At 33.5% G+C, this 16,761-nt stretch overlaps 1 protein-coding gene across 1 annotated transcript in view; it reads right to left on the reverse strand.

Moving 5' to 3' along the window:
- Positions 1–16,761, reverse strand: part of LOC114581104 (ureidoglycolate hydrolase) — a 48,411-nt gene that overhangs the window by 18,460 nt on the left and 13,190 nt on the right. The window contains 3 exon segments of the mRNA XM_028700441.1: positions 1,575–1,703; positions 8,060–8,069; positions 16,157–16,214. Of these exon segments, the coding sequence (XP_028556274.1) occupies positions 1,575–1,703; positions 8,060–8,069; positions 16,157–16,214 (197 nt within the window).

Here is a 16,761-nt window from a genome sequence, read left to right on the forward strand (position 1 = left end):
TATATATATATATATATATATGCATCAACGAAATGATAATTTAAATAATTTGCTGGCTAATTACATTTATAAATTATAGTAATTTAAAAATTAGAAAACAATAGGCATGCTAGTCTCAATAAATAAATCAATATCATTTTTATTCATGATATGTAAGAAAATAGAATTGTAGCAATATCAGAAAAAGGTATTTTTTGTTTTCTTTATCATTTTCATCTCTTATCTTAAAATACACCCGCCACATGTGTTGTCATCTAAATGTGTACCATTAAAGACACACCATCATACTTTCCTTGTCCACCAGAAATGTTCCTCTTTTTAATATTTGATAATCCATTTCATCAACTAATCAATTATGTCATAGCATATTAACAGTGCTCATGAAGTCGAATCAGACTTACGAATTCAATTAGCTATCAACCTTGACAATCCACCTTAGCCACTCAAGGTTTGATAATTCAACTTTCAACAATGTACATTGGGACGTATACCATACACCTAACCAGACAAGCAGGTGTACTGAATTATAAATTTACACTTGGAAGAAATAATGAACAATCTACAGTAGATGATGCAAAACTAAAATTTCAGAAAGAAAAACAATCCATTAACTAAGCATAAACTCCAAAAATTCACATAGAAAAGGAAATAACGACATAATCAATGGAAATTATCTAATATCCGTTAGACTTCAGAATACTATCAGTCCTAACCTTTGGGATCATTGTTAGATAACGAGAGCCGTGCAAAATAGAAAATAGCCAATCAATTCTAGAAAAAAAAACTATTCATCCTCCAGCATCCATTAAGATCTCAATAGCAGAAAATGCTAAAATTGGAAGAAAAAAATATGTGCAAACTAGACTATGTTTGAGAAAAAAAATGGTTAGTAGCATTCAATGTACAAGTTCGTGAAGAGGAATGACTGGGTTCAAAAAGTTAAAGCAGCTCAAATGACAAAAAAAACATAGTAGAGTAACCCAAGCAGCAGCACTGAAAGACTTCTCCATCCAGGTTGCAAGTGGATACCATCCTTCGTCTGTTCATCATTAAGTGCTGGTATGGATAGGCAGCTTAGCTCATAGGCTAGGTTAAGGAATTCAAAATAGCACGAAATTCTTTAGGCCAACATTCAACTTGATTTTTCTAAGCATTTTTTTTTAAGTCCAATCTATAAATAAACAAATAAACGAATGAAAAAATGGAGAGCTTTGGAGGACGGTTTGAATTTTCAGAGTCTAGAAAGTATGTCCACTCATATAAGTGTAATGAATACTTAAACTATGATTGTTTGATCAAATTCTTCAAATATGTAATCTGCTGCATAAAATCAACAAGAGGCACTTTATTTAATCCACATAGTGTAACCCAATGACTATTGAATGGATAAGCAAGAACAGATAATATCTGTAGCAATAGTTCTATAAAAATAGACTGCAAACTCAAGCCTAAAAATTTGCAGGAACTAAAGTGTGATTGTGAAGCTATAAGAAAAAGCTACCTATTAAACAATATTAAAGCAAACTAATATCATCACAAATTCATTTAGGAATTCCGACTAGCAAGCTGCGAACCTTTTTAGAACATTAATTGCTTCTATTGCGCCCAATACACCAATAACACCATCATATTTTCCTGAATAAGGAATTGCATCAATATGAGAACCGGTTGCAACAGCTGAAAGTGCAGCCTCAGTTCCCCCCCTGAAAAAATAACAAGAAAGAAAGGTTTTGCTGAACTACTAATACTTTCTTAGATTTATCGTCCTTAAACAGGCGAGAAAGTACACAAAAAAAAAAAGATAAACCTCTACAGACTAAAATGTGTGTACGTGTTATATCAATTATACTGCAGTAAGAAACAATAAGACAAGCTTCGTCAGGTTTGAATGCATATATTCATTGGAAACATAAATTCCTTAGTCAAAAAATAGAGACAAAAAAATCAGTTCCAGTTTGCAAATGCACAAAAGCGTGGAAACGACAGGAAAACATTCAAGGAGAAGGATAAAGGTACAAGTTTCCTTTTAAGGAACTAAAATATGACTTTGCCAGTGATACACATTTATATTTCTGCAAGCCTGGTTATGAAAAAATTTTGTATGATTACTAGCTGCTGTAAAGACCAAGCCCCTACAAAGAGTTTCTAGGTGCTATTAGATTAAGACTTCCAAGTATACTTACAAACTTATAGTTCACCAGATATATGTAGAAAAAGAAGAACAAAAATATTGAAATCATATATTACAGCAGTAGACTTTTTCCTTAGCATGTTCTATCACATATGTCAGTATATTTAAAAATTAAATGAAATTTGAAAAAGCGTTAGCAGATTAAGTGCATTTCCAGTGAGAAGAGGCCATTAGTTAAGACTGTAAAACCAGCATAAATATTAAGTAAATTATGTTAATACAATATGAAACTTAAAGCTATCTTTGCAAGTCTCATGTCCTAGATGAGAAAGGTTAAGGGTGTAAATCTACATAAAAATCCATGAAATAAATCTAAAATTGGTGTTTGTTAGTGTTAGGTAAAACACCAAAGAGACATGGTACAGCCTAAACCAATTTTGATAAAAAGGACAAATGAAGTCACAACTTAACTTGATTGTGTCAAAAAATAACTAAGGGTTGCCTAGTACGTCACCCTCAAGTGAAGCGTCACAAATCAGCTTAATTAGGCAAGAAGTTAGTAATGATCTAAGTATCAAACCAAGAATAACTTTGTTCCATGAGATTTAAAGATTTGGAACATGATGCCTAAAATAGGGGCAAAAGTTACACTTTTGCTGGAAACAAAATGAAAAGAGTAAAATAAAAAAAATTGAGGAATGTTATAAACAATTATAAGTTGGACAAGTAACAATAGAAACAGAGTAAATATAGTAGAGGATAGATGTAGGCTCCGAAAATTTACGCCCCGGCCTCTCCGCACCATGCTTTTTGTTGACGTTTGACATGGAGAGTTTTAATGGATTTAAGTTTCAGTTAAATTTTTAAAAGGCATATCAGGTTTTAGATAAGACACTACCTAGAAATTTTGTCCTCATATTGCGAGGACTTTAGGATCTTAGTTATGGTTTCCCATTGGCGCAAGCCCCTATGGTTGATTACCCCTCCTGATAACGAGAGAGAACTTTCAATTAAGGCTAATCGTGAGGTAGGCACTAAGTACCCAGCATATAATAGCAGCGATTTTCAGGGTTTTGAATTTGTTATTAAATTTTAGAATTTATGATTTGGAATTTATCATCATATACTTAAAATTGTTGATAGGGGGAATGAAGACGAGCCCGATCAAGATCCTATAGTTCCATCGTCCCCGGTTGTCATGGTTCCTGGTCTACTTAGTCAGAGGAGGTAGTCGACCCAACCTGACAGAAGAAACCTTGTCGGCAACCATGAGTTGCTTCGTCCAAGGACACCTTGCAAACCTGGAGGTGGATGTTTGTCTAAGGTGGTAAATTTAAGCTCATCTTAGCTAACATAGGGCATTTATATTTTGTAGGGCACACCCTATAATTCATTTCTCGATGGGCTTTTAATCATTAGGGAACATACGGGCTTTGGTCGTGACTATAATATAATGGTGTCATTTTGCAGCAAAATCACCTGGTTAAAGGTCAAATGCCACATCCCTGCAAGCGATGAATCAACAGAGAATGAATTGTAGTAATACATTCTACAAGATATCTGCTCTTTGTGAGCTGAAGTTATCCATCAATTCATCATCCTCGCCAAAACGTTGTGTGGTGTGGATAGATTTTAATTTTTAATTTTTTATGATAGATTTCCATTTAAATGTTTGAGATTTAATAAACCACTCCTGTTCAAATTCATTTTCAACACGATCATCATCAGGGTGACGTTAAAGTCACTTTAAATTTCTGTATTTTGCATTGAGGTTTAAGTATTTTTGAAAATAAGATTCCCTTCAATTGAGATTTTCTGTCAACACGGCCATCATCGGGGTGACATAATTGTCATTTGAAAAATATCTATATTTTGTAGAAATTTAGGAAGCATCTTATAATTCAAGTCAGATCAACTCCAGTCCTTTCAAGGATGAGTATGAAACTTGAATATTTAACCCGTGTAACATTCTCAAACCGAATTCAACAATCAAATATGACGGTCGGAGGACATGCAAGATGTGTTCTAGTATATTTATCCAAGTGTGATTAGGCATCCCTATAAATTGATAAAATAAATCAAATCAATAAGTAACTGATTGACCCAATTTGTTGTTTCATTGGCTTTATATGTCGACATAACCCTTTCTGTCATTCCAAAGTAAGCATCGTCAATTATTTAAGGTCGTCCCTTCAAAGAAGTAATGATGTATTCTAGTAGAAGATTGCCTTTTAACAACATGGTGTGAAATCCCTTCTTGTTTAGAAGCTCTTATATGCAATATGGAGTAGTGAAAATCTAGTTGAGGCTTCCTTGATTTATATATAGTTGTAGAGTTAGGGATTTGACTGATGCTTATAGCACTTGTTGTTCGAGAGATATTATGTCTGATTTAGAGTTTTATGTTAGGTTCAAAATACGCAAGCCAAGTTTTGGCCTGATCTCAGTAAATGCCACGAAGCATGGCAAAATACCCCTTCGTTGAATGTGTATGGTGCCAACAATTCTACTGAGTCCCTATAGTGATGATAGTATGATTTAAAACAACATGTGAGCTACCCTCACCTCAACAATTACACAGTTAAATGATGACCCTTTGAATGTCTTCAAACAAATTATTGGCAATAGCTCATTATTCTTTAATAGGCAGTGCCAAAACCCATTCACTTCGAGGGAACTATATTACCTATATCCTCAGGAATCAAAGACCCAAAATTCTTAAGTTTCAAAAAATGCAAAAAATGTTGAGTAGATATCAAATGCACCTAGACCATACATAGCTTTCACTTCTTCCTGAATGAAAATTCTAGTTGGCATTAACACTCAAGTATTTTCTTTCTATCACATCATTATTTCATTATGTGACTCTTCCACAAAAAATCTTAACAACTTAACAATTCACAAATACCTAGATCTCCCTCAATTGAAAGCTTACTTGAGCGTTTCTAGAATTAGATTTTAATCCGATTCGAAGCCCAAATTTCATAATTTAGAGTTTAATATTTTGTGCAACTACATCCACATATCTTCATCAATTTCATCAATTTTAGATTTAATTTTCCATCATTGGCATCATGATTCCCCTAGACTTTATTATTAGAAAGCCTCCTAGAACTTTAACCTCTCAAAATTTCCCTTCCAATAATCTTCAAACTCCACATGATATTGTATAAAGAATGATCATGGAGAGCTGTATTTTAAATAAATTTTGTAGTCTTTTGGAAGGAAAATATTTCATTCATTTTTTTTTTTATCATTCATTTTTTTTAACTTAGATGATTTTATTATTATTATTATATTATATATTTTATTTATTTTAAATTAATTATGTAAGGAGTCATTTGTCAGTTCAAATTTCAATAGCCTCCCGACATCCCTTCCCCGCGAGGAGAGGTTGGAAGGCCCTTACCTTTAGTTCTTCCCGATCAGATCTATAAGATACAATGGCGCAAGTCTTCAATTTAAGCATTTCTAGCTGGATCTAAGATCAGCGGCGCAAGTCTTCAAATTAAAAGTGTATTTGTCATTTAAACAAACAATTGAGCAAGGAATTAATACATTTTAGTTTTAATGTTGCTGACAGTGAAGAATTGATCAAATCAAAGAGCAAGGGACGAAGTTTATCAAAGTTGTGGGAGATTGGGATCGGGTGAGTCATGAGTTGGATAGAGCGGCTAAGAGGGCAGAGATGAAGCGGGACCGGTATCGTCTGTGTGGGCTCGTGTTGGATCGGCCGGTTAGGCGGATTGGAGGTCAGTGCATGCAGCATCGGGTCGGTCAGAGTCGAATGACGAGGTTGGGTATCATGCGTACAGAGAAGTCGAGGGAGGAGTGAGGGCTTTAATCAAGGAGGATCGAACAAGGGAGGAGTCGACTAGGTCTTCTGCGTGCAAAGTCAGGCAATTATGGTCGGGCAAGAGCAAGATACGGGAGAGTAGAGTCTCGTGTGTTCAAATGAACTGGGGTCGACGAATGGTTTGTCTAAGGTGTTTTATGTCGCATGAGGAAGTTACAGGAGCAAAGAGTTGCATCATTTGGGAAGATCGTGCGTGCGTGTGGGCCGGTTGCTTGCGAGTGGGAGTTGTTGGTGGCTAGAGGTCAACATATTCAAGATAATAATGATGTTAATGTTTATGCTCCTCAAATTAGAATAATTTAATTATATTTTAGGCCTAGAAGAAATGCTCATTAAGATTAAAATACAACAACAACAACAACAACATCAAGCATTTATCCCACTACGTGGGGTCGGCTACATGAATCTTTTTTCTCCATTGTGTCCTATTAAAAGTCAAATTCTCGTTTAAATCTAATAAAGAAAGGTCATTCCTAATATTTTCTAACCAAGTCTTTTTAGGTCTACCCCTACCTTTCTTAACATAAGTCAAATCTAATACCTCTACTCTCCTAACCGGGTCATCGCAAGGCCGCCGTTTTATGTGACCAAACCATCTAAGGCGACTTTCTCTAATCTTATCTTCTACTGGAGCTACTCCAACCTTTTCACGTATATGCTCATTTCGTATCCTATCTCTAAGGGTAAAGCCACTCATCCACCTGAGCATCCTCATCTCTGCCACACTTAACTTAGTATTATGCTTCTCTTTTAAAGGCCAACATTCGGCACCATAAAGCATTGCAGGCCTCACTACCATCTTATAGAATTTTCCCTTAAGTTTGAGGGGTACATTTCTATCACATAACAAGCCCGATGCATTCCTCCACTTCAACCATCCAACTTGAATTCTGCTAATAATATCCCCATCTATTTCACCATCACTCTGAACAATAGATCCAAGATATCTAAAACGTATACTCTTATTAATGACTTGATCGCCCAAAGTCACAATCCCCTCACTAGGTCTATTACTACTAAAATTTACACGTTCCATATATTCCGTTAGATCCACAAGCTACTCAAAGTGAAAACCTTTTAGACTCTAAGGTTGACCTCCATAATTCACAGTTAACCCTCAACTCCCTCTTCTCAGTCTTGACAACAGAAGAAAATAACCTCCATACAGCAAAAAGCATTACCACCCAAGGTTACATTCCTACTTCGCAAATGTCTATGTGAGAACCATCATGACTAAAGCACAAACAAGTATATGGGCATTTAAGGCTGTATCCTTGATGCAGAACCCAAACCGAAGACTAGGGAAACAATACTTGTCAGATCCCACTTGTGCTTTCAACACACATAATAGACTCTTGCCCCACATACATAATCCTTTATAAATGCATTGAAGTATAGAGCATTATTGACTCCTTTCTTTTTCAAAACTCTTCCATAGACACTTCTTACTTGGAATATCCATATTGCTTTTTCTATAATTCATAAAATATCTATGGCATAGATCCTCACTCTCTATTTTCTCTATATTTTTCATCAAACAACACCTCCTTATAAAACTGTATGGCGCACTTCCCTTAGTCGACCTACCCGGCATGAATCCAAGAATTGATTTTGTAGAAACATTAGTATCGCCGCAACTATGACTCGCATAAACTCGCTCCGATGTAGTTTTAAGTATGAACACGATTAAACCTATCAATACTCTCCTTAATAATCGCACACCTAATTTGCTTGAGCATGCACATCTTTATTCTTAAAAATTACTGAATTACACAACTCATTCTCCACTCATCTGACATCTTCTTTAGTCTTCAAAATAGTATTAAAAAGTTTAGTAAGCCATGAAATTTCCTTCATTCTCCTAACATTTCCACACCTCTCATTGGAATGCAATCAGGTCCCAATAGCCTTTTCCACCCTTCATTTTCTCTTAAAACCTCTCTAACTTCAGTTTACTAATACGCTGATAAAACAATAAATCTATCTACTTCATTAGAGGCTGTAAGCCACCTATAGTTAAAGCTTATTCGACACATCTTCCATTTAAAAAGTTGACGCACACAATATTCTACCACTCCCCATCTCTTCGATAGAATAATCATCTTCTAAAGATCCAAAGATAATTCTTATGATCATCAAGTCAATCTTTACATAATACAGCTCAACTGAGACTTAAACTCCACCATTAGTAGTCTACTCTTATCTCTTTGTTTTGGCGTAACTATAATAACGCATATATCTTTCATCCTCGTTTTTAGTATTATAGCCTATTATAATAAATCTAACTAATAACCGCCTAATGCCTTTACATCCCGCATATTGCTTTCTTAGCACTGCCTTTACGAAGACCACTTTATATATTTCCACCCACTCTATATCAAATCAAATTATACATAAATTTAATTATAACCAATTTATGTCTATACTCTAATTAGCTCATCTTGACATTGTGGTTCAAACCAACAATTCTTCTTTATTGCATAGCGCATTCCCAGAACAACTATTTTCTATAAGATTCCGCTTTGATCCTCTACGCCTACAGGACATCTTTTGCAATATGCTCGATATCACTTAGCCACTTTTTCCCACATAATATAGCAATCACTCTAAATGCAACAAGACAAAATCTTCTAGATCTAAAATCTTAGTTTTCCAAAATAATTTTGTTTAATATTCTTTTAAATGTGCGGCGCCCATTTAATCTAGAAAAATTGTAATTACTATTATTATATTATTTAATGCACACCTATCGTCTAAAAGATCACCTTAGTAAGTTTAGCGTCAAACACAACTAATAATTTCATCGAACTTGTATAACAATAAATTTGCCCGAATCAAAACCACATATTGCAACTCTAATACGATTTAATTTATCTAATAAGAAAATTAGTACAATCTAGTGTATGATTATTATCATCCATTTTTATAAGTCGCACTGAGATGCTCATCTCTTATTCTTACAATAAACAACGCACGGTATTAGCAATTCTAAAAACAACATCAATCAGCCCTAAAAAAAATTCCAATCAATAGCTCTTAGTCCCCACCTTTCATCAACATCTCGCTCACAAACTTCCGATGGCCCAACCGATGAATGCTTTTTAAAATCATCTCCTCCCTCTACCAACTCATGTCCATTTATAAATCTCCTGCCTAAATAAAACACTCTTTCTTCAAGAAAGGTATATGTTTGTAATTTCATTCATTCAAATATCCAAAAATAATCTCTAGAACTCCATGATCCAAACCTACTGATGAGCATAAGCACCTTATAATATTAACAATACTTATCATCAACAAACAATTCTTTAAAGTATTAATTTGATATCATCCAATATCCTTATTTAATTCTTATAACATTATCCTTAACCTTCTTTCGTATAATATACACTTACACCATTTCTTAGTACGACTCCTACCCGAATACCAAAGTTTAAATCCTTAAATCTAATCAATTTTCCTTTGACGCCTTATTCCAACCCAATTCTATGTTCTACCTCTGAATGCAGCAAAAATATTTAACATCCTAATGAATACATACATACCACCTCATTAATATCTCCATTAATTCTTCCTGTAAGGGAACCATATTCCAAGTTCCGTATACCTAAATTTTAGTTTCATGGACTAGACCTTACTTTTCCCACGACTCCTGTCCCTATGACTGTGGAACCCTCTGCCTATTAAACAACTGCACCCGGCGCCGGGCATAACGCGACCCTCTGCACCACTTAGTCACTGGATTCAGCCACATTTACACGCACACAGGCGTTCGCTCCACGGGGATAAACGCTCGACCCCGAAAACAGTTCGATATGACATCAATCGAGCCTCCTTATGCATTAATCCAAAATTTCTTTTAAAGGGATTCATGGTCATATTATTGCTTTGACAAAGTCTTTACGCTGGTAGGACCTTGCGTTATTCCTAACCATAAAGCGCAAACCCTACCACCTTGTTCTCAACTCCCGGACTTGGGACAGCTCCCGTTAAAACCTGAACGCAAACCACTTACCGAAAGGCAACCCCGGTCCGAGCTCAAGTGCTATAACCCTCTAAGATTATAAGAATAATTTAATATTAGCATTAAACAGAACCATTGTTTAAAGTTTCTATACAAATTCCTAGATAAATAATAAAATGTGCAAATTATGGAAAATACAACATTTTGGAGTAGACACACTTTTGAAGGAACCAAAAAATAAAGAATAATTATAAGAGATATTCTGAAGATAAGATTATAAAGAAATCAAGGATTTTCAGTTCATACTAATAAATAGTATGTGGAAGTAGATGAATGTCTGATATAACATTAGTTTAGAAAATCTTGTCTTGCAACTTGAGAGTCAATTTGTCTTATAAGCCACCAGACCTATATCGAGGAGTTTTTTCAATGTTAAGGAAAGAAACTAAAATATCAAGCAGCAAAGGATCACATGAACAACCTACGGTTCAGCTATGGATGTATATGCAACTGCTGAAATTAAAATATTGTAGTACCATGAGCAATATACTCTATTCATGTTAATGATTGAAGAATAATTATTCTGAAGGCGCTTATCTATTGATTTAATTTAAGATGTTAATTATAATAATGATAGCGATTAGAACTAGTAGTAGACTAGTAAATAGTTTCATGCAATACGATTAATATAATCTGCATCAAAGGCCAATTGTTCTAAGCCCTGTATTATTTTACGCATAGCGGTTAAAATGCTTCTCAAAGATGATAAAGAGAGATATTAGCATTACACTACTTTGCAAATGATATAATCCGAATATGTGGACTCTCTCTTAAAAATAAGCTTCAATAAGTTAGAAAATTAATTTGCAACGATGGGAGGGCGACTCACAGGGAAGCACATGTAAACTGAACGAATCACAAAAAGTGCAAACCGACGCTTTCGAGACTCTTCAAAACAAAATAATAATAGAGGAATATTTTTTAAAATTGATAAGTTAGATCAAACAATATTGTGATTGGAATTGGCCTTACGCCTATGACATTATTTCTAGAAGCTGCCAGTCTAACTCACATTACCAAAGAAGGCTCACAGCCAAGTATGCGAATGGACGGAATAGGCCATGAGGAATAACCTCCGGAATTAAAAGTATGAAGCTGTAAGGTGCTCTAATATACATGTGACTCAAGAGAATCTGGAGAGTCAACTCGACACGAGTTATGATAAGACTCAAACCCCTAACGAGAAGCAAAATCGATATGACGCAATCTAGAAACTTCTCTCTCCTAAGTAACACCTCTAGAAACTTACAGTACATGATGAAACATCTACATTCAACGCATACATTAGCTATGTTACATATAACCCTTTCATTAGGCAACGGCAAAAGTTAAAGAGTAGAAATAAGCCACTACTTTGAAAAGAGAAGAGATAGATACTAAATCAAACTGCGTTTACATTTAGGAATTGAATTATTAATTATTTTATGTAATCATTTTATCATAATAATTTTGTAGAAGATGTCTAATATTATGATAGATTTTATAATCATTATTATTATAAAAATATCTCATATTAAGCACAGCATTCTTTGTAACATATTCATATAATACTCTAATCTATTACTTATATATTAATCACTTACTTAATTGTAAGAAATATACATATTATAGTACAAACCATCTATAAAAAAATATGGAGTATTGAAAAAGTTCTTAGACATTTTATTTAATATATTCCAATTCCCAGTTGACCCGTTGTAAGGCTACTTCTCGATGGACGTGGATATAAGTTGGAGTAATTATGACTATTTTCTATTGATGTTGCTTACCTATTGATATGAATATAGAATCTGTTTCCACATGCCTCTCTCTCTGGCTCTCTGCAATTATTTTTTTTTGTGGAAACAACAATAATCAATTAGATATAACGAGTTGTTGCGATTGAATAAGAGGGAGAAAATGCGCAAAATTAATAGACTAATAATTTTTCGATTAATTGAAAGTATAGTAACAACTAATAGAATAAAAAGGATATCAATGAATGATAAAACAAGAGAATAAAAAATGAGAGACATAAAACGTCAGTTAATTTATAGAATCGAAAAACTTTAACATTTACACATATATATGAATATTGAATCTAAATATATTAAAATATAAAAACTTAGACATGAACCAAACAAATATATGAATACTTTTAACACCTCAGCCAAGTTAATTGTGTCGATGGTGGGGGTGAAAATTCAAATAACAACAAGAAAAATTGCGGTAATTTTTGTGAATTCCGAGTGTACTAAAAAACTAAAAAAAGAGCAATTCCGGATTAAATGTAGGAAAAAAAATGATTTGTTTTAGATGAATTCAATAAAAAATCAAAGAGCATAATCCATTAGTTAAAAATTAGAAATTTATTACATATATAATAAGTAGGATTTATAATGATAAACAGATTCCATTATTATTACTGTTATTACTCGAACTATAAATATCTTCCCTTCTTTCGCAAAAGCAAGCAAGCTTTGAAATATTTTATATCAATAATAGACACTTCATCTCTTATCTCAAAATTAGATTTTGTATTCTTTGAAAACTACTCTGTAATTAGTGTGACCTCTCTTAACCTAAGCGACAGAAATGTGTGATTGACAATCAGAAAAATATTAATTTGATTAACTGTTGTAGAACTTGACTTTGAACTTTATATTATATCAATTTATTGTTATCAACCGATATGTTTCATCCACATAAGTCATTATAAGATTATCCGTGAATCCGGACAGTATAGGGATAATGACATCTTCAGTTTTCAACTATCTTTCTTTTATCATTCTTTTTTTTTCTCAGTAACAAGTTATTTATTCTACAATCTGCGCCGAAGATTCAACAGCATCCTTCTCAGCCTTGAAATTTCTATGAAATATTTGTGATAGATCCACGCCTTACTGTTGTTAATGTCCAAATAAAAACATATTTTTATTTTTAATTCAACCTATGGGCTATTATAATTTACATCAATTTAGTGTTTCGAATATTATTCACATAAAATATATTTAATAAATTTATCTGCTTGTAATTATAGTTTCGAAAATTTACTGATGTATAAAGGAGAATTTATGAGAAAAAAAAAATAGTGAGATAAACAAGAGAATTAAATAAATAGCAGTAAAAAAGAAAAACTATATAGAATAGAAGCAACTAATATGCAAAAAATAATAATCATGATTAGCTAAGATAGAAAAGCATTGCAAAACTAGCATAAGCTGAGTATTTTATATGGTAACCACTATAGTATAATATCAACCAAAATACACTAATAAAATTATATATTGATGGTAGGTCAAGTTGAATATAGGTAATAAAAAAGATTAAAAGTTCGACAATAGCTTTATAAATTAGCTATTTGAGTTATGATTACGATTGCTTAATTATATTTAAATGTTAAAATCCAACCGCCGTTAGAACTATCTCCTTCATAATGAAAGTTCTTTCTAAAATTTAATCATTCATCAAACACGCAATAATTTAAGAAACTACAAGAAAAGGTTCAAAAAACAAAATGCGAAATTAAAGATGGTATAAAAGTCATTAAAGGAATATTAATCATTTTTCTATAATATAAAATAAAATATAGGATATAGCATAATTTGAACGCATTTAAGACTATACATGCATCTCACCAGGTAAGTAACCTAAAATTTATATACGCACCAATTTAGAAAAGATAACAAATATCATAGCAAGCCAGACATCATTTGTATTATGTACATAGCAACACAAAAGCAAAACAAATTGGCGCCTTCATGACTAAACTGAATTGCATCCTCTTTTATGCTCAAAAGGTTCCGTAGTAAGTAAACGCAATAATGCGATTCTTCCAGAGGATTTGATGATTGGGGGATGATAGAGCATACGCATATGGCAGAGTATTTCATTGGAACAGCAACGATAGACCCAGGCTAGAAACTAGAGAATAGATTGATGGAGCCGCTTATGATTAAGAAACGTGGTGAGGGTTTAGCTAGACCATGTACAACAAAGCAGAGAATGCCTTCTCTATATGCATCCGTTATGCGCAACTAGGAATATTCGAGATGATAAAACAAGAAGAATTCTTTGCTGTCATTAGATGAGACCCGCATTAAGATGAAGAAAAATAGTTGACTCGTTTAAGCGAAAGCTTAGGGCGACGCAAACTTGGAAGAGGATGAGCTTCGCCGCCGCACCCGATTTTTTTTTTTTTTATTCATACAATGGAGAAAAAAGGATCATAGGCCAGCCTAGCGATGATTTGTATAGCCTGACCTAAGCTGGATGGAGGTAATCTGCGCCATCATTTACTCGTAACCTTGACCGATCCCCCACAAAAGAGTATTTTCTTAAATCCATATCTTTCTCAAGGACTCATCGAACGCCCCTTCATTCGTCGCTGCTACTTAATCCCTTGGAAGAATAAACTCCATATAAACACTCCTTTGTTCCTTTCTAGCGTCCTTCTATGGATGTCTGGCTCGCCAGTTTTGTAGCCTAACATAGGAATGGACAAGTTTTCTTTGGCATTGATAAATTAATAATAATCGATACTTCTTTACAGAGGGAACATGATAACTGCGCTCTAATGGCATCACTCAGATTGTTAGTGTACGAACCACATATCTATGCCCATTAGAACAAGAGAGTATATCAAATGACAAAAGGACTGGCTCGATTAGTCATTATTCAACGTCCAACTCCCTCCTAGCAGCAATTTCCCAATTATATCTTCAGAATAATGAAACTCATTTTATTTTCCTTCAATGTTGGGTTGGTTGTTTGTGTTGTGCTTTCTAAGATTACCATGGTCTTGTACTTGGTTTCTGATTATTTGACCTTGCAACTGATTTTTTTCTGGCTATTATTTTATTGTTCGGTCTAACACTATATTATGTGTTGGTTCCAAGCTTCTATTGGGTTTCAGAAGTCTTTCTTTCTTGCTTCATCCCTCTTTTACATCAATCTGCCTTGTATTTTAAGTTTTCTGAATATTTGCTTTGATGAATTTTTCGATATTTTTATGTTATATAAGGGCTATGCCTAATAGGATATGGGAGCAGAATTTACTTTTTCTGCTAGAGAGCTCAGGTGCGGTATATTGTGCATTATATTAGCAGGTGATTACTATGCGATGTTTCTGGAAGATCTATGAATAGTCATCATTCAAAAATGTTTAGAGCGAGTGCTCACTATCAAATAACAGTCCTTGTGGATTGAGCACGACTTGCAGCGACGTGTTTTGCTTCTCCTGATGAGGAGAAATCCTTATACAACGTATACTTTGGTATTTTTACATTTCAGAATAAGTAACAGCTTCATAGTCGACTCGGTGGCAAATACTTGTCTCGCGGCTGAGTACCGGCGGACTCGCTCTTTTTATATGAATAAGATCGCCAGCGGTAAGCCGCTTCTGTATTCGACCGCGAGGGATTATGAGGATCATAGTCGATGATGTTCAAAGCGACCAGCGAGGTTTGGATCATAGACTCATAATTAAAGTAATATTTTATAATAAAATAAATAGTGTATAATAAATTAATATTTATTTTTTTTTCATAAATTAAGTAATAAGCCAAATAGTTTAAATTTTAAAAGATTTTTTTAAAAATCTATTAATTATATTTTGTTTGCAGTTTTAGCTTTTCTATATTTTTTAAACGCTTTTTTCATTAGCCGTTTTAAAGATAAATTTTAAGAATTTATGAAAAAATAAACTTCTAAATATATTTTACTTTTTTTATCACACAAAACAATAAAAAATGTGCAATTAAAGGTTGTAATTTATAAGAGCTCTTTACAACTCTTACGTATTTCTTGTGTCATGTGCATGCACTATTCTGAGACTATATTACACTATACTAAAAATACAAACTCTCTGCTCTACTATTAGCCTAGATATTACTATCTTGTATTGGGAAGTGGATGCGACTATGCTTATCCTTGTATCTTGCACTCATTATCTTGCTTTTGCATACTCTAGCGAAAGTAATTAAAAGGTATTACTTTTTAGCCTTCTTATCTTGAATAGAATGGATATGAGAACTACTATCAAATCGCCTAACTTCTTACATCTTTAAATTATGTTGAGGTATGTATGCTATTAAATCTTCTATATCTGTCTGTTCTTTTCTTGATGAGTCCACTACTTTAGATTATTGATACTCTAATGCACTACATAAATTTAATATACATTGGCACTTTATTTCATGTCCGAGTTTTTCCAATTTTCCTTTCTTACTGCTTCTATTCCCCACCTATGTCTAAATATGCTGAAAGATTGTAATTCACTCTTCTACTCTGTTATTAATTAAAAAAATTTAAGCGTGGCCCCTCAATAATTATCTATCTAAAAGAGATGAAAGATTTCAACTATTTAATCTAATTTATTTATTATAAGTATCAAAAATTACCATCTCAAACATCCAAACTTTCGAGAATTAACAAACAAAGAAGTTAAGGCTTCAAGATACATTTGAGCATAACTAATCTTCTGCAACAAAGCCCCAAATCCCATTACTTTACAAGTTGGTAGTTTCATCATCCAATTTTCCAACAAATCGTGTACAAACCACATCAAAAAGAGTTTTCTAATCTTCAACCGAATTTTTATGTTTCTTATAAAAATCATCATGCCAACAACATTTCCAATAATGCCTCTATAATTATTCAAAGAATCCATTACACTCTTACATTATGCCAGCATATGGTTTAGGTTTCTTCTTGCCATGCATTAGCACGGGTAACATAACCGATATTCTACGCTCTTCTCATCCTGCTCAT

The sequence above is a fragment of the Dendrobium catenatum genome, unplaced genomic scaffold (genome assembly GCF_001605985.2).
Source record: "Dendrobium catenatum unplaced genomic scaffold, ASM160598v2 fragScaff_scaffold_1520, whole genome shotgun sequence".
NCBI lineage: Eukaryota > Viridiplantae > Streptophyta > Magnoliopsida > Asparagales > Orchidaceae > Dendrobium > Dendrobium catenatum.